The 17,995-nt window shown below is 41.1% G+C and overlaps 1 protein-coding gene across 2 annotated transcripts in view; it reads left to right on the forward strand.

Annotated features, from left to right (window-relative positions):
* Nucleotides 1–2,564: 2,564 nt before the first annotated feature.
* The window catches only part of LOC126198485 (ubiquitin-protein ligase E3A), a 133,917-nt gene continuing 118,486 nt past the window's right edge, over nucleotides 2,565–17,995 (forward strand). The window contains exons 1-3 of one of the 2 annotated variants that reach the window (XM_049934854.1): nucleotides 2,565–2,807; nucleotides 2,922–3,084; nucleotides 3,182–3,434. In XM_049934854.1, the coding sequence (XP_049790811.1) occupies nucleotides 2,758–2,807; nucleotides 2,922–3,084; nucleotides 3,182–3,434 (466 nt within the window). In that variant the 5' untranslated portion in view covers nucleotides 2,565–2,757. The remainder of the gene's footprint in view (nucleotides 2,808–2,921; nucleotides 3,085–3,181; nucleotides 3,435–17,995) is intronic. The other variant, XM_049934855.1, reaches the window with a different exon arrangement.

Genomic DNA, 17,995 nt, shown 5'->3' on the forward strand with positions numbered 1-17,995 from the left:
TGAACAGGTTGTAGATTATAGCATTATCGATCTGTGATTCATCATTTTTCCTATTCTTGCTTCCTTGCATTGTATGCTATCATTTATTGAAGAATATGATCAGATGCATTGAACTTGAGGACTAGTAAGCGCTTGTTAAGAGTTGCATTCTTTGTGAGGAGGGACACGTACTCATTCTGCTGAAGGGTTCTTGTGCAACAGTACCAAGAGAAAACCCACTAAGGTTCCCTACTCCTTGTCTACGCTAAAACGTTTAGGAGGCTATCTGTGCCAGAAATGACTCATCGTAAACGCCAAAATAAACTCTATTTTCTTTTAAAGAAAATCACTTAGTTCGTGTGAGTTTCTTGAAGATATAATCTGGAGTAAGAAAGAACGTAATTTCGGAAGAAAACTCAGGGACAGTCAGGCATTTCCCACGCTCCTGTGTCTTCAAAGGGCTCCAAAACAGCGGAAAATTATATGCTTCAGCGAAGATCCGTGTAAGATTTGTTATAATTTTCAGTTTTATTAAGTTACAAACCAATCTCATTGTGTAATTGGTGACAGGAAAAAGGCGGGAGGGTAACAGTAGCCTGGGGTGGTTAGAAGTTTGACTAAAAATCTTAAGGTCGGTCCTCGGAATTGTTTTCTGTCGCTTATCGCTTCTATCCATTCAGGGAACACTTTGTGTCTGTGAAAGAAGTTGTGTTGTTCTGTTTTTCTCACCGTGGGTTTGACTATAAGTCAATCTAAAACTGGGAGTGTAACTCAGCCATGCAACAAAGGGCACTTTGGGAACAAAACAAATATGAGAGTTGATAACAGCTTTGCTTTACTCTCTCAAGGAGCGTTTTCTGCTCTTTGTCTCTATTGTGCAAAACCACCCTGTATGTACAACTGTTGGTGTATAGGTGTACTAACAGCTGTCAATGCTGTGAAAACTTAATAACAGAGAAAAGCGAGCCCTTTGATCGAAGAAAAATGACTGCCAAGTTGTTAATTTCTGAATTTTGTGGCAAAAAGGTTTTGTAAAAAGCACTCCATATCACCAACAGAGAATTGCGTGGATTAGGAGGAGGAAGTAGTCTTCTTATTTCGTGAATTCAGAAAGCGACGCCCTGACGGCGTGTAGCAAGTACTTTTTGACACGTAATGAGACGTGATATGAGGAACAAGCAAAATACGCAATAGCCCTGAGATACTGCTGTGTTCATTTGCCTAAGCTGGCTGTTGCTTTTACGCTAATATTGCAAATCGTTCCGAAAATATGAATGACTGTCCGACGATATTAATATGATGACCAGCAAGCAATATAAAACGCACAGATCCTTGACGAATCCCTTATGGATACAGGGAAAACAAACAGGTGTAATATCACCAAGGAACTGTATGATTTCGAATGCATTGAAAGCGCGGCGGTCTTTTGTTTCTTACGAACTTGCGTCAACGAACTTGGCGTATAAATAGGACGCGGCTAGATCCCGAGGCGGTTGACCGCAGCGTGCGGAAGAGGGCGGTGGAACTTGCGCGTTCAGTACCGCTGGCTTCCATCCTGAGGTCAGTGCTTTGCACCGTAATATGGAATTTGTACTAACTCGTTCTAATCACTGCGTAGACCTTTGTACTTGTGCCTCAGACAAATGTTTCGCTACAGTCATTTGTGTCAAAAGTGTTTAACCCAACAAATGCATTTAATAACAGGGGAAACAGAGTGGTCAATATACTGAGAAATATGAGTGATGAAGTATACGGAAGCGAAACATGCATAACTGTGCATGAGTTGAATGTAAAAAGATAGACAATTACGAAGACCTACTCACTGCAAAAAGATAATAAAAAATCACTGTGGACCATATATCCGACGTTCGCATGTCGTCTGGAACTTTCGAGAAAATGTTTTAATGAATTTGTCACTGCAATGACTTTCTCTTCCCTTCGGTTTCAGAAAATAAAATTACAATAAACGACTGTGCAGATATTTCCAGTACTGTAGCAACAAGTATCTTTTTATAGTTTTCAGTCCTTGACATTTCTGACAGGGAAAGATAAGGAATCCGTACAACTAATATCGAACATATCAGTCGACAGCTCTAGATCGATTTTAACACAGCGCTGTACTGGATATACACGCCCCTCCTCGGTCTCTTGACAGAATTGGAATCGCAATTCCGTATTGTGCGGATAGTTCATTTTCATATGGTTTTCTGTCTGAGCTGCAGCTATTGAATGCGTTCATACGTACTTGATTTCCCTGCTACCATTGCTTTTCCGTTTTTGTGACTGTGATTCTTTTACTTTCAATAAATACACCTGTAGCAGGTATACCACCATCAAATAAAACAAAAGCCACCTGCTTCCCATTCATTACATATTTTGTTTTGAAACAAAAAACAAAAGCATACAAAATGGACATGTTTTCATGATCGGTTCATTCTTCCTGTAAACACAAGGAGAAATTCGTTGGAAACGGGGAGTGACACGTCGGATAGGGAAGTGTGTGTACCGTACCTTCGCGGCAAGTATAGTGTTGTGCTTCAAACAGCCGAATGCAGAGATGTTATCCGTGTTTCCAGGTGTAGCATCTTTGCAGTTCCTATCGTCCCAGCCAAACTTATCGATCAATTATATTTGCAGACCTGTCTTTAAATTATTTGTTTTGATGCCCATGATTAAATGTTCGTGTACAGTTCTGCATAGATACCTTTGTATTTTAAGTAATACAGAAATTTTGCTTACGATTTTATAAATTCTGTGCTGCGCAGTCAACAACATTCTATGAGCTCACAAAACAAGGAACACGAAAGGGAGGACGGCGAGGCCTCAAGGTACGTTGAGTGGTGTGTAGCTAACGTCGTGGAAACATAAATATACGGATATCTTTGAAATGCGTATTTTACTACGATTCTTAATCTGCTGACTGCGTATTGTGATGCGTGTAGTTCTTCAGCTGCATCGTCTTCAGAGTTAACATCAACGTCGCATTCAACAGACACAATGAAGCGAGCAGCTGCCAAGAAATTGATAGAGCGTTATTTTTACCAGTTAACCGATGGCTGTGGTAACACCAACTGTGATAATGAATTTTGTGCGTCGAGTGGGAAAGTATGTAAACATTGTGTGATTTCCTATTGGTTATATGTTACATTGAATTTATTCTGGTTTATTTACGTAACTAACGTGTTAATTTCGTGGTGAACAGGTTAAGTCGTTGACACCAAACCAGGCAGCTGTACAGGCCATTCAGTTGTTCTCTCAGGAAGCACGACTTTGTGATGCACAGCCTACAAAAGTTGCAAGGACACAGCAAACCATGACGACCAAAAATAATGAAAAGGATTCAGTGAAGGGAGATGATGTGACAAAGAATGACTCGTGCATGGGTGCAATAACCCCAACTAAAGTATTTACCATTCTCAATAAATTGGAGACGAATGATTCAGCACACTGTACAGGTAAGGAAGATGGCACAATATAAATTTTCATTTTAGCATCTAAATCGTTTCTATGTTTCCTATGTAAAGATATTGACGAAATTTGTTACTGAATAGTTGTGAACAAGGCCTGAATTTATCTTTGCATAACAAATATATGCTGAGACATTCATGAAGCAATGGGAATTGGGGTCGACAGAAGCGTCCGATCCCACGCGTCGGCTTTGACCCGTGACGTAAGGGTGTTGTCGTGTATGACGTCATGACGGCGCGGAGTTTGGTTTGAGTGTGGCTGTCTCCAGTTCTGTTTTATCTTATTTTATTTACTTTTCTGATCTGTTCGTTCTATCTCGTGAGATTTTTTTAAATTTAAAAACACTTATTACTTATTTTAATTATCTGTTTCCTCCAATTTCTGTTTTAGTTTATTATATTTATCTTTCTGATATGTTCGTTCTATCCCCTGAGAGTTTTTTTAAAAAGACAAAAAACATTAATCAGCTACTGAAGCATCTTTATCTTCTATGGGTTGCAGGGGTTACGACCCCTGGGAAGTGGGTGGGTGGGTATTCATGCATGGCTGTCTTCACTTACACGTTGTAGCTACGCAAGGCGTCTAAATTTGTTTATATTTAGTTTGCCCCCCCCCACCCAAAACACCCCATTTCCCGCGCTTGTCCCGTTAGTGTCATTAGGCTTTTTGTGGAAAGTGTGTGTGTGTTTTTGTTTCCTCCATATTTGTGACGTCATGGGTCAAAGCAGACGGGCGGGATCGGACGCTTCCGTATTTCCGGGAATTGGCATAGGCTACATTTCATTTTTCTTTCTTAAGCCGTATCAGGAACCTGAAACTATTATTTCGGAACTAGGTTGAGAGGAACAGATGATACTGTTTGAATCAACAAATTATGATTGATTTTGAAGAATGTAGCCTACATTTTCTGTATGGGATTACATATGCTCTGTATAACCACACACACAGTATTATTGTGTACCTTTTTGAATGAAAGAAACTCATGTGTTTACCATTTACCTAACTGATTTAACCTATAATAGCGTAAACAGCCTCATAGTCTGTAGTTAGATGTTCTGCTGTGCTCATCACTATCATTAAATATCACTGTCTCCCGCATATGCGGCCTACTAGAGACAGTGAATGTAAAATTAGATTATTAACTGCCCCCACACAAGGGGTATAAGCAACCATTCTTTTCTCTCATCAGTGACTGAAATGGTAAGAATCCTAAAGAAACTTATGTGGTAGGACACAATACTGTCCCATATGAATTGCAGATTAGATGTGGAACAGTTTTTAGGAGGATGAAATGGCAAGCAGGTGTGAGAAAAATGCTGAAATATCTAACAGATAACTTCTGTTTCTTGAGTTACTGTAGTTTGGTACTGAGGATAAGTACTGAGTGCAGAGTGATGCTATTGTCATACTCACAAGGAGAGGTCCCCAGCAGTTTGATAGACTTCTTTAAACAGTCTATATTGTGGTATAGGTTAATGTTCCAGCTAACACACCTGCAGCCATTCACCCTGGTAGGCACTCATTTGTGAGTTATTGTTGAAGAAAATTATGGAGTTGATGATGTAATGAAATGCAGAAGCTCATGGGTTCGAATCTCGTCACGTATTTTAATTTTTTTATTGTAGTTAATTTGCTCATTATTTTAATTCAGTTAATTGGATTAAATGTAATTTCTTATTTCTATTCCTATGTCACATCATTTTAATCATCATATCAGCTTCTTCGTTTGCTGTTTTTCCTCCCTATCATTCATTTTGCACTCGAAATCTTTGTTAATGTGATTTTAATTACTTTTGATTTAATTTCTTTAATTGTCCAACTTTTTTGTCCATGTTATTGCAATCATTATTTCTGTTCCTCATTTTTGTTGAATTTGGTTTTATCTATAATTCCTTCTTTTGTTTAAATCTTCACTTTTGTCCAAAGTGCATTAGGAATTAAGGCTATGTTTTAAATGTTTGTGCAGTAATTACCATAAAAAACCCTTGTAATGAAAAATGTTTTGACACTGTTGCACAGCCAATGTAAATAGATATTTTCATGTTTTGTTTTTAACCAGTAGATTGTCATTTCCAGAGATTTAAATATTATAATAGATAAATATAATTAAATTCACGTTCACAAAAGTTTCAAGTTGGAAAAAGATTGACACACAGAAAAAATGAGAACAGATGAAAAAATTGATAAATTATGGTATGACAAAGAAACAGAAATAAAAAATACATTTAAACCAATTAATTGAATATAAATAATGATCAGTTATTTTGATAAATATTTAAAAATAGAACAGATTTAAGGCACGTGAGGAGATTCGAACCAGTGACCTTCAGCATGTGAAGGCCTTACACCATGCGACCACTGTCCATAATTCTTCTTTTTTATAGTATTGAACGTCACATGAAATTACAAATTTTCTTCCCCCGTCGATTACTTTCTAACGAGGGCCCACCATGGTGAATGCCTGCTGGATGTGATAATCTTAACACACATCACCACATAGGTGGTTTCCAAAAGTTGGTCCCACCACTGGGGCTCTCTCCTTGTCAGTGTGGACTTTAGGCTATGTGGAGCTGGGAATAATTAAAAACAACCTGTGGTGTTGTAGTTGATTTAAACCAACTAAACGCATTCTCTGAAAATTATTTCGAGCAGTTACTTCATGAACCCCTCACGAATAGTAACACACTTGACCTCTTAGCAACAAATAATCCTGAGTTAATAACTAGCATCAAAACAGATTCAGCGATTAGTGAACACAGGGTTGTCGTAGCAAGATTGTATATTGTAATCCCCAAATCCTCGAAAAATAGGCGAAAAATATACCTATTCAAAAAAGCAGATAAAAATTCACTTGACGACTTCCTGAGAGACAATCTCCACTCATTCCAAATGAATAATATAAGTGCAGACCAGATGTGGCTTGAATTCAAAAAAATAGTATCGGCACCAATTGAGAGATCTGTTGTTGTTGTTGTTGTTGTTGTGGTCTTCAGTCCTGAGACTGGTTTGATGCAGCTCTCCATGCTACTCTATCCTGTGCAAGCTTCATCATCTCCCAGTACCTACTGCACCCTACATCCTTCTGAATCTGCTTAGTGTATTGATCTCTTGGTCTCCCTCTACGATTTTTACCCTCCACGCTGCCCTCCAATGCTAAATTTGTGATCCCTTGATGCCTCAAAACATGTCCTACCAACCGATCCCTTCTTCTAGTCAAGTTGTGCCACAAACTTCTCTTCTCCCCAATCCTATTCAATACCTCCTCATTAGTTACGTGATCTACCCACCTTATCTTCAGCATTCTTCTGTAGCACCACATTTCGAAAGCTTCTATTCTCTTCTTGTCCAAACTCGTTATCGTCCATGTTTCACTTCCATACATGGCTACACTCCATACAAATACTTTCAGAAACGACTTCCTGACACTTAAATCTATACTCGATGTTAACAAATTTCTCTTCTTCAGAAACGATTTCCTTGCCATTGCCAGTCTACATTTTATATCCTCTCTACTTCGACCATCATCAGTTATTTTGCTCCCCAAATAGCAAAACTCCTTAACTACTTTAAGTATCTCATTTCCTAATCTAATTCCCTCAGCAACACCCGATTTAATTTGACTACATTCCATTATCCTCGTTTTGCTTTTGTTGATGTTCATCTTATATCCTCCTATTAAGACACTGTCCATTCCGTTCAACTGCTCTTCCAAGTCCTTTGCTGTCTCTGACAGAATTACAATGTCATCAGCGAACCTCAAAGTTTTTACTTCTTCTCCATGAATTTTAATACTTACTCCGAATTTTTCTTTTGTTTCCTTTACTGCTTGCTCAATATACAGATTGAATAACATCGGGGAGAGGCTACAACCCTGTCTCACTCCTTTCCCAACCACTGCTTCCCTTTCATGCCCCTCGACTCTTATAACTGCCATCTGGTTTCTGTACAAATTGTAAATAGCCTTTCGCTCCCTGTATTTTACCCCCGCCACCTTCAGAATTTGAAAGAGAGTGTTCCAGTTAACGTTGTCAAAAGCTTTCTCTAAGTCTACAAATGCTAGAAACGTAGGTTTGCCTTTTCTTAATCTTTCTTCTAAGATAAGTCGTAAGGTTAGATCTATACCAAATAAATTAACAAACGACGGAGGATCATCCTTGGTACACAAAACTGGTTAGAACACTGTTGCAGAAACAATGAAACAAACATGCCACATATAAACAGACGCAAAATCCCAAAGATTGGCAATCTTTTACAGAAGCTTGAAATTTAGTGCGGACTTCATGTGAGATTCTTATAACAGTTTTGTAACAGCGAAACTCTGTCTCGAAACCTGGCAGAAAGTCCAAAGAGATTCTGATCGTATGTGAAGTATGTTAGCGGCAAGAAGCAATCAATGCCTTCTCTGCGTGATGGCAATGGAGATACTATCAAAGACAGTGCTGCCAAAGCAGAGTTACTAAACACAGCCTTCCGAAATGCCTTCACGAAAGACGACGAAGTAAATATTTCAGAATTCAAATCGAGAACAGCTGCCAACATGAGTAACGTAGAAGTAAATATCCTCGGAGTAGTGAAGCAACGTAAATCACTTAATAAAAGCAAGTTTTCTGGTCCATACTGTATACTAATTAGGTCCCTTTTGGAGTATGCTGATGCATTAGCTCCATGTGTAACAATCATAGACAACCGTTCGCTCGACGAAAGGTCCATACCCAAAGACTGGAAAGTTGCTTATGTCACACCAATATTCAAGTAAGGTAGTAGGAGTAATCCACTAAATTACAGGCCCATATCATTAACGTCGATATGCAGCAGGATTTTGGAACATATATTGTGTTCGAACATTAAGAATTACCTCAAAGAAAATGGTTTATTGACACACAGTCAGCATGGGTTTAGAAAACATCGTTCCTGTGAAACACAACTAGCTCTTTATTCACATGAAGTGTTGAGTGGTATAGACAAGGGATTTCAGATCGATTCCGTATTTCTGGATTTTCGGAAGGCTTTTGACACTGTACCATACAAGCGGCCTGTAGAGAAATTGCGTGCTTATGGAATATCGCCTCAGTTATGTGACTGAATTTGTGATTTCCTGTCAGAGAGGTAGTAATTGACGGAAAGTCATCGAGTAAGACAGAAGTGACTTCTGGCTTTCCCCAACGTAGTGTTATAGGTCCTTTGCTGTTCCTTATCTACATGAACGATTTGGGAGACAATCTAAGTAGCCATCTTCGGTTGTTTGCAGATAGTGCTGTCATTTATCAACTAATAAAGTCATCCTAAGACGAAAACAAACTGCAAAATGATTCAGAAAAGATATCTGAATGGTGCGAAAAGTGGCAGTTGACCCTAAATAACGAAAAGTGTGAGGTCATCCACATGAGTACTAAAAGGAACTCGTTAAATTTTGGTTACACGATAAATCTGTCTTAATCTAAAAGCCGTAAATTCAACTAAATACCTAGGTATTACAATTACGAACAACTTAAATTGGAAGGAACACATAGAAAATGTTGTGGGGAAGGCTAACCAAAGACTGCGTTTTATTGGCAGGACACTTAGAAAATGTAACAGATCTACTAAGGAGACTGCCTACACTTCGCTTGTCCGTCCTCTTTTTAGAATAGTGCTGCGCAGTGTGCGATCCTTTCCTTATAGGACTGATGGAGTACATAGAAAAAGTTCAAAGAAAGGCAGCACGTTTTGTATTACCGCAGAACATGGGAGAGAGTGTCACAGAAATGATACAGGATTTGGGCTGGACATCATTAAAAGTAAGGCATTTTTCGTTGAGATGGAATCTTCTCACGAAATTCCATTCACCAACTTTCTCCTCCAAATGCGAAAATATTTTGTTGACAGCGACCTACATAGGGGGAAACAATCACCACGATAAAATAGGGGAACTCAAAGCTGGTACGGGAAGATATAGGTGTCCGTTCTTTCCGTGCGCTATACGAGATTGGAATAATAGAGAAATGTGAAGGTGGTTTGATGAACCTTCTGCCAGGCGCTTAAATGTGATTCGCAGACTGTCCGTGTAGATGTAGAACTGTGCGTGGTTGTGTATCATCATATTGTCATATTTATATAAATACTTCAAGAAACTGAGATGTAATTTCAAAATGATCACCAAATGATTTGTTACAATGGTTTAGTGTGTTGTACATTTACAAAGGTGGGCCATTTTATTGGCTTTCATGTACAGGTGAAATTACTGTGCGGAGTGGACATATATGTAACCTGAGATCACCACATTGGAAATTGCCAGTTCAACTTTACAGTAACTAAAGCCAAATTTCGTTCCCTGTCATCACATTTGTTGGTCTGCACAACTCACTATGAAACTATTACTTTCCAACATAAATTAGACCAGGATATGCATTACAGAGCAGCATTTGGCCAAAACATCTACTAAACAATAGCTGTAGATTAGACATTTGTCACATCGTTATGCCAACAAAGTAGTAAAGAAAACTGATCTTCCCATTGGATGCATAGAGGAATACAGTCCCATTACACAAAAATAATTCCAGGAACAACGTGAAAGTAATGGAACAACTGCAGGATTTTTGGGGTTGTGGCCAGGGACGAATTAAAAAAAAATGGCATTTCTAATGTAAAACAGTTGGATTTCAGTTGTGTATTACAGGTAAATTATGAAATATAGAAACACATTGCTCCTGGCACTGGATAAAGGAATGTTCAAACTTTTATGTTTGTACAGACACTGTGCCATACATTTGACATTAGCACCATATGTTGCTAGAGAAATATTGAAACGGTACTACATTTCATTCCACTAATGAATCAATGGGTCCCTGTTTACTGAATCGACAGCCTCAACAATTCAACTTCTCAGGTGTTGAAGGGTAGCTGCCATAGGTGGGTCAAAGACTCTTTATCACTTACGTACCCACACAAAAAAAAAAAAAAAAAAAAATTGCAAGGCGTGAGGTCTGGTGTGGGATGCCAAAGGCAGTGAACGAGATGGTGTTGTCCACTTCTTCCAATACAATGTTGTGGAATGGTGGAGTTACGATAACACTGCACCTCAAGCTGAAAGTGAGGTGAGGTGCTGTCATGTGTAAAAATGAAGTCATTGAATACCTCTTAATGTTGAGGAAACAATCAGTTTTGCAGCATGTCCAGGTATAAGATTCCTGTCGTAGTTCCCTTAACAAAAAAAGAAAGATCCGTGAACTTTGAACAGAAACGGCACAAAATACACTCAGTTTCAGTGAGTCCATTTTATTTGCCATGCCTGGAGAAATGAAATTCAAAATCCGTACCTTCTGTTACAATCACTGGAAAGCAAACGCTGCAGTACCTGCAGCTTATAAGGCTTTGTATGCACATGTCATTTCAGAACACAACAGACCATTGTTTCGAGGAAGTGGCCCCCCTGCAGGTCCGGAGATTAGAATAGGCCCGAGGTATTCCTGCCTGTCGTAAGAGGTGACTAAAAGGAGTCTCTCACATTTTGGCCTTTATGTGATGGTCCCCTGTAGGGTTTGACCTCCATTTTTCAAAATTTTCCCGAAGAGTGAGCCAATTGGGAAGGGCGCCTTACATGGTGCATTGTGTCCATTGTGCCTTGAGATCTTTAGCCCACTTTCTTGTCATCGCACTGCAGTCCAACTCATTCTCCATCTCTTGGGCAAGGACATCTTCCTGGGTGCTTTTTCCACCATGCACTATGCAGTGTCACTTTTTGCACCTACGATGACCATGGACTTCTTTGCATCTGGTATCCAGCACGGTAGCCAGTCCATTGTGGTGGGGCTGCCATGAAGCTGTGGATGTCAGAATAAGGACGACGAAGGAAATAACTGTCTGCAATGTGTATCTTCCTCCAGATGGTGCAGTAACCCTGAATGTATTAGCTGCACTGATTGATCATCTCCCTAAACCTTTCCTACTTATGGGAGATTTTAATGCCCATAACCCCTTGTGGGGTGGCACCGTACTTACTGGCCGAGGCAGAGCTGTTGAAACTTTACTGTCTCAGTTCGACCTCTGCCTCTTAAATACTCGGGCCGCCACACATTTCTGTGTGGCTCGTGGTAGTTACTTGGCCATTGATTTATCCATTTGCAGCCCAGGACTTCTTCCATCTATCCACTGAAGAGCACATGATGACCTGTGTGGTAGTGACTACTTCCCCATCTTCCTTTCACTGCCCTGGCATCAGGCCCATGGACACCTATCCAGATTGGCTTGAAACAAGGCAGACTGGGAAACTTTCACCTCTGCAGTCACCATTGACTCTCCCCCACACAGTAACATCGATGTGACGGTTGAGCAGGTGACTACAACAGTTGTTACTGCAGCGGAAAACACGATCCCTCGCTATTTAGGGTGTCACCGGGGAAAGGTGATCCCTTGGTGGTCGCTGGAAGTCGCTGAGGCAATTAAGAAGTGTCGGCGAGCTCTACAGTGGCATAAGTGGCACCCTTCCCTTGAGCACTTCATAGCCTTTAAGTGGCTCTGTGCCCATGTTCTCCAGCTTATCAAAAGGTGGTACCATGAGTGTTGGGAGAGGTACGTCTCCACCATTGGGTGCCATACATCACCTTCCCGAGTCTGGACGAAGATCAGACGTCTTCTTGGGATCCAGACCCCAACAGGTGTCCCTGACATTAACATCGATGGCGTGTTATTTACCAACACAAACGCGATTGCTGAACACTATGTTCGGGCCTCTGCGTCGGAGAACTACATCCCAGCATTTCACACTATCAAATGGCGGATGGAAAGGAAAGTCCTCTCATTCGCTACACGCCACAGTGAACCCTATGACGCCCCGTTTACAGAGTGGGAGCTGCTAAGTGCCCTTGCACATTCTCCGACACAGCTCCTGAGCATCTTACTACAAGCGACATCTCATCGTCATCTTCAACTAGATCTGGTGTGATGGTGGTGTTTCCATTGTATTGGCTGGAGAGCACCATCATTCCGGTGCTTAAACCCGGTAAAAATCCATTTAATGTGGATAGCTATTGGCCCATCAGACCCACCAACGTTCTTTGTAAGCTGCTGAAATGTACAGTCTGTCGGTGGTTGGGTTGGGTCCTGGAGTCACGTGGCCTACTGGCACCGGGGTCTCCAAGGACCGCTCCCGATTTTTATCCAGAATTTCCTGTTGCTTCGGGCTCGGTATTGAGTGTATCTCTAGTTTTAGTTGCTATTAATGGTCTAGCAGCAGCTGTAAGGCCGACAGTCTCACTTTCTGTGTATGCAGACAACTTCTGCGTTTCGTACAGCTCCACCAGTACTGGTGTTGCTGAGCGCCGCTTACAGGGAGCCATCCACAAGGCACAGTCATGGGTTCTAGCCCACAGGTTCCAGTTTTTGGCCGCAAAGTCGTGTGTTATGCACTTCTGTTGGTGTCGTACCATTCATCTGGAACCAAAACTTGACCTTAATGATGATCCACTCACCGTAGTGGAGATACATCGATTCTTAGCACTGGTTTTGTATGCCGAATTGACTTGGCTTCCTCACCTCCATCAGCTTAAGCGGAAGTGCTGGCAGCACCTCAATGCCCTCCGCTGCCTGAGCAACACCAACTGGGGTGCAGATCGCTCTATGCTGCTGCTGCAGCTATACAGAGCCCTTGTTCAATCCTGCCTTGACTATGGTAGTGTGGTTTATGGATCGGCAGCACCCTCAGCATTGTGTTTTTCAACCCAGTGCACCACTGTGGCGTTTGCCTAGCGACAGGAGCATTTAGGACGAGTCCGGTGACCATTGTCCTGGTGGAGGCTGGAGTCCATTGCAGGTTTGTTGTTGTTGTGGTCTTCAGTCCTGAGACTGGTTTGATGCAGCTCTCCATGCTACTCCATCCTGTGCGAGTTTCATCATCTCCTAGTATCTACTGCAGCTTACATCCTTCTGAATCTGCTTAGTGTATTCATCTCTTGGTCTCCCTCTACGATTTTTACCCTCCACGCTGCCCTCTAATACTAAATTGGTGATCTCTCGATGTCTCAGAACATGTCCTACCAACCGATCCCTTCTTCTAGTCAAGTTGTGCCACAAGCTCCTCTTCTCCCCAATACTATTCAGTACCTCCTCATTAGTTATGTGATCTACCCATCTAATCTTCAGCATTCTTCTGTAGCACCACATTTCGAAAGCTTCTATTCTCTTCTTGTCTAAACTATTTATTGTTCACGTTTCATTTCCATACATGACTACACTCCATACAAATACTTTCAGAAACTACTTCCTAACATTTAAATCCATACTCGATGTTAACAAATTTTTCTTCTTCAGAAACGCTTTAATTGCCATTGCCAGTCTACATTTTATATCCTCTCTACTTCGACCATCATCGGCTATTTTGCTCCCCAAATAGCAAAACTCCTTTGCTACTTTAAGTGTCTCATTTCCTAATCTAATTCCCTCAGCATCACCCAACTTAATTCGACTACATTCCATTATCCTCATTTTGCTTTTGTTGATGTTCATCTTATACCCTCCTTTCAAGACATTGTCCATTCCGTTCAGCTGCTCTTCCAAGTCCTTTGCTGTCTCTGACAGAATTACAATGTCATCGGCGAACCTCAAAGTTTTTATTTCTTCTCCATGGATTTTAATACCTACTCTGAACTTTTCTTTTGTTTCCTTTATTGTTTGTTCAATATACAGATTGAATAACATCGGGGATAGGTTACAAGGCTCTCACTCCCTTCCCAACCACTGCTTCCCTTTCATACCCCTCGACTCTTATAACTGCCATCTGGTTTCTGTACAAATTGTAAATAGCCTTTCGCTCCCTGTATTTTACCCCTGCCACCTTCAGAATTTGAAAGAGAGTATTCCAATCTACAGTGTCAAAAACTTTCTCTAAGTCTACAAATGCTAGAAATGTAGGTTTGCCTTTCCTTAATCTTTCTTCTAAGATTCAGGTTAAGTGTGCGCAGTTGTTCTCCAGTTACATTGGACACGTTTGTAATTCTCCTGCGCATCCAAATTACCGTCTCCTTTTCCCGCCCATGGCAGTTCATCTCCCTCATTGGCAGCCCAGGTCAGGGCTTACAATTGCAGTTCATGTGTGATCCCTTTTCTCCGAACTGGAGTCCTTGCCTTTACCACCTATACTTGAGGTTCATTCACGAACACCTCCATTGTATACACCTAGGTCACAGCTTTGCCTGGACCTTTCACATAGCCCTAAGGACTCTTTTAACCCTGTGACTCTCTGCTGTGACTTCCTCTTGATTCTCGACATGTACTTGGGCCGTGAAGTGGTTTACACCGACGGCTAGATGGCTGATGGTCTCATTGGCTTTGCCTATGTTCGTGGAGGACACCTAGAACAGCACTCCTTAGCAGATGGCTGCAGTGTTTTCACTGCAGAGCTGGTGGCCATATCTCGTGCTCTTGAGCACATCCGCTCATGCCCAGGTGAGTCATTTCTCCTGTGTAGTGACTCCTTGAGCAGCCTACAAGCTATTCACCAGTGCTACCCCCGTCATCCTTTGATTTCGACCATCCAGGACTCCATCTATTCTGTGGGACGGTCCAGTCATTCAGTGGTGTTTGTCTGGATCCCAGGTCACGTGGGAATCCCAGGCAACGAACTTTCCGACAGGCTGGTCAAACAGGCTACGTGAAAACCGGTTATGGAGATTGGCTTCTCTGAAACTGACCTGCATTCAGAATTACGCCGCAAGGTTTTGCTGCTTTGGGAGACAAAATGGCATAACCTCAGTATGCACAACAAGCTGTGTGCCATTAAGAAAACTACGAATGTGTGGAAGACCTCCGTGCGCACCTCTCGCAGCGGCTCTGTGGTTTTATTTGTGAGGTTGAGTTTTAACATTTTCTGTAAGTTTTAGCACATGTCCTTTGTCCCTGTGTGTCCTCCACCCTAGTGCTTTCAGGGTGGAAGTTTTAGTGTGTTTCAGAGTGGCTGGCTTTTCCTTTTTATCCTCATGGTCAGTCAGCCATGGTAACCTGCTATCTTGTTTTAACATCTTCTACCTGTTTCTTGCATCTTTGTGGTTTTCTTTTCTGCTTTTGTCCGTTTAAGTGTTTGTTGCCCTCCAGTCGTTGTTGTGGTTTTTCCTTTCATTCTGTTTTGTGCTGTAAGTCTCATTGTCTTATTCTCACCCTCGTGGCATTGTTTCCTTCGAAACAAGATACTGATGAATTCGTAATTTGGTCCCTTCTGCCCTCTTTTAAACAAACCAACCAACCGAGGAAGTGAAAGTTACTAGACTGCCTGTCTTGTGGACTTCAGAGGGCTCCATGGGAACGCATCTTGGATATACTCGACATTTTCATCAGCCATGCTGACTGACCAGTGGTCTTCCCTTTGCATATGCAACCAACTTCCAAGAATTTTGTATACCATTGTAACTATGATTGTGCAGAGGTGGCTTCTTGCTGAGTCGACGGCAGAGTAAACGTTGCATTTCAGCAGTGGTTTCACTTCACGCAAATTCCAACATACACAGGATGTTTTCTCTTGTGGTGTAGTTGCCATATTGCTACAAACAAACAACAGCACCCCTGTCTCAAAACTTTGAACCTTCCTCTATCCAGTGACATGTTCAACGTGTGTTTATCTTTTATAGTTTGTTTATAATAAACAATTAAAATCTGTTCCGGTTCTTGAAGCACCAAGTACTTACCCAAACAAAAAGTTATACAAAAGTGAAGTAAGCCAAAATAACATCAAATCCACAAAATTGGTGTTGGAAATTTCATTTGACCTGTGTAATTAGAACGAAGTCGACATCCAAAACTTTTGCTCTGGTATTGAATACATCTAGGACAAAGCCAACAACAGAAGAAAAAGATAGAAAAAGCCTTGCTGGTATAACTATTATAAAAAATCTAATGTTACTGAATTAGCTAGAACAATCTGTTTGATACCCTCCAATCTTAATTAATCATTATTAGCTATAGCTAACACATAGAACATGCAAACTCAAAAAAATTACATAAATGTCGATTTCCATATAAAACACATGTACCATACTTCTAGAGTAAACAAGTCATAAAACCATACATAACACTGGCCATATTCAACCACCAGACCAGACAACTGGAGGACATGTATCTTTGTCACCAAATCACCCATTGTGTGTGCAATGACATGATAGTTAATTTCTTTGTCACAACAAATATAAAGCAAAAATTAACTCTCCAACCATTAACAACATGCCAAACTAACAATTTCAAAGCCAGAAACGTATATGTAGCCAGGAACTGTTGGTACTATAACTCATTAACAAAGCTCTAAATACACAATTCCAATACAAAGCTTACAAGTAATATACAATGACTGACAAAGAATTCGACACCATTCCATTCCCTATAGAACCAAGGCTCTCGACATGTACAGTGACGATATAATCCTCAGAAGTATTGACTGATTCTCACAGATCAGGCAGTGACATTCTCTGATATGCTAGCAGAGGCAGAATGAGAACACAGCCCAGGTAAACAATGCAGAACATGTTACTTAATGAACGCAAAAACAAAAAGCTGCTTCATGAGTGAAGTTTTATTAGGACTGTTCATAGTAAAGTTTTGGTTAGTACTTGATTAACAGAAGTTCATAATTGGCCAGATGACCCCAATAAATGACAAAGCTAAAGTATGAGCTCACTTTGGTGTTGAAAGTTATAACACAGAGTAACGGTAATGCCCAGTACTAAAATCCACTGCAGTCTTCAGTGTAGAGGCCCCTTCCTGGCAATGCCTGAGGTAGTCACTGACGGGTCCATTTTGCAGTGGTGACTGGCAGTAGTGTGGTGTTGGAGATTCTGATGATTTCCTTAAGGAAAACTCTGAGTGATGGACCACTAATGTGGTCAGCACATGGCCCAGAGGACTCATAGGAATGAACTGACCCGGCACAGATTGGCGCCAGCCTAAATACACTTGTAACGCCAGGATACAGCTGGATCTATTTGTGGCCACCCACAGAATCGAGCAGGTTCACCGGGCCAGGGACCTTTGGTGACGTTCGTGCTGCCACCTGTCAGCCCAGCAGGCAGATGAGATCTTCTGGTAGTCTTCAGTAGGTGAAGCCCCTGTGGCTTCACTGTGTAGGCCACTCGCATGATGATGGTGGTGTGAGAGGGGTTAGTGGAACAGCCCACCCATGTTAACACTAGTTCATCCAGATCAAGTCTAATTGGGTTTACTTCTAGGAACAATTATCCTGTTAAATGAATTGCCAGTAAAGTTCAAGTGGTCATATGTATTGCCTTTGTTGTACCAGAAAACACATTTTGTCATGCGCAAAATGAACACTGCGCAACAGAATCAAGCACAGCATTCAACAATAGCTGCTACAGTGCTGTTGTGTGTATTGTTGTTTCGTACTTAATGTTAGCTGTAGGAGGATGCAAGAGAGTGGAGACTGCAGATAATGTTCTGTTGATAACAAACCAAGACAACAGCTTTCACAGCATTCTGGTTTTTCCATCATTGTAGTATTCAAAGTGTTGCTGCCTGCCATTGTTTAAACAGTTTTTCTGGCTGATGAATGAATAATTCTGTACATTAATTGGCCAAT

Source organism: Schistocerca nitens, chromosome 8, assembly GCF_023898315.1.
Source record: "Schistocerca nitens isolate TAMUIC-IGC-003100 chromosome 8, iqSchNite1.1, whole genome shotgun sequence".
NCBI lineage: Eukaryota > Metazoa > Arthropoda > Insecta > Orthoptera > Acrididae > Schistocerca > Schistocerca nitens.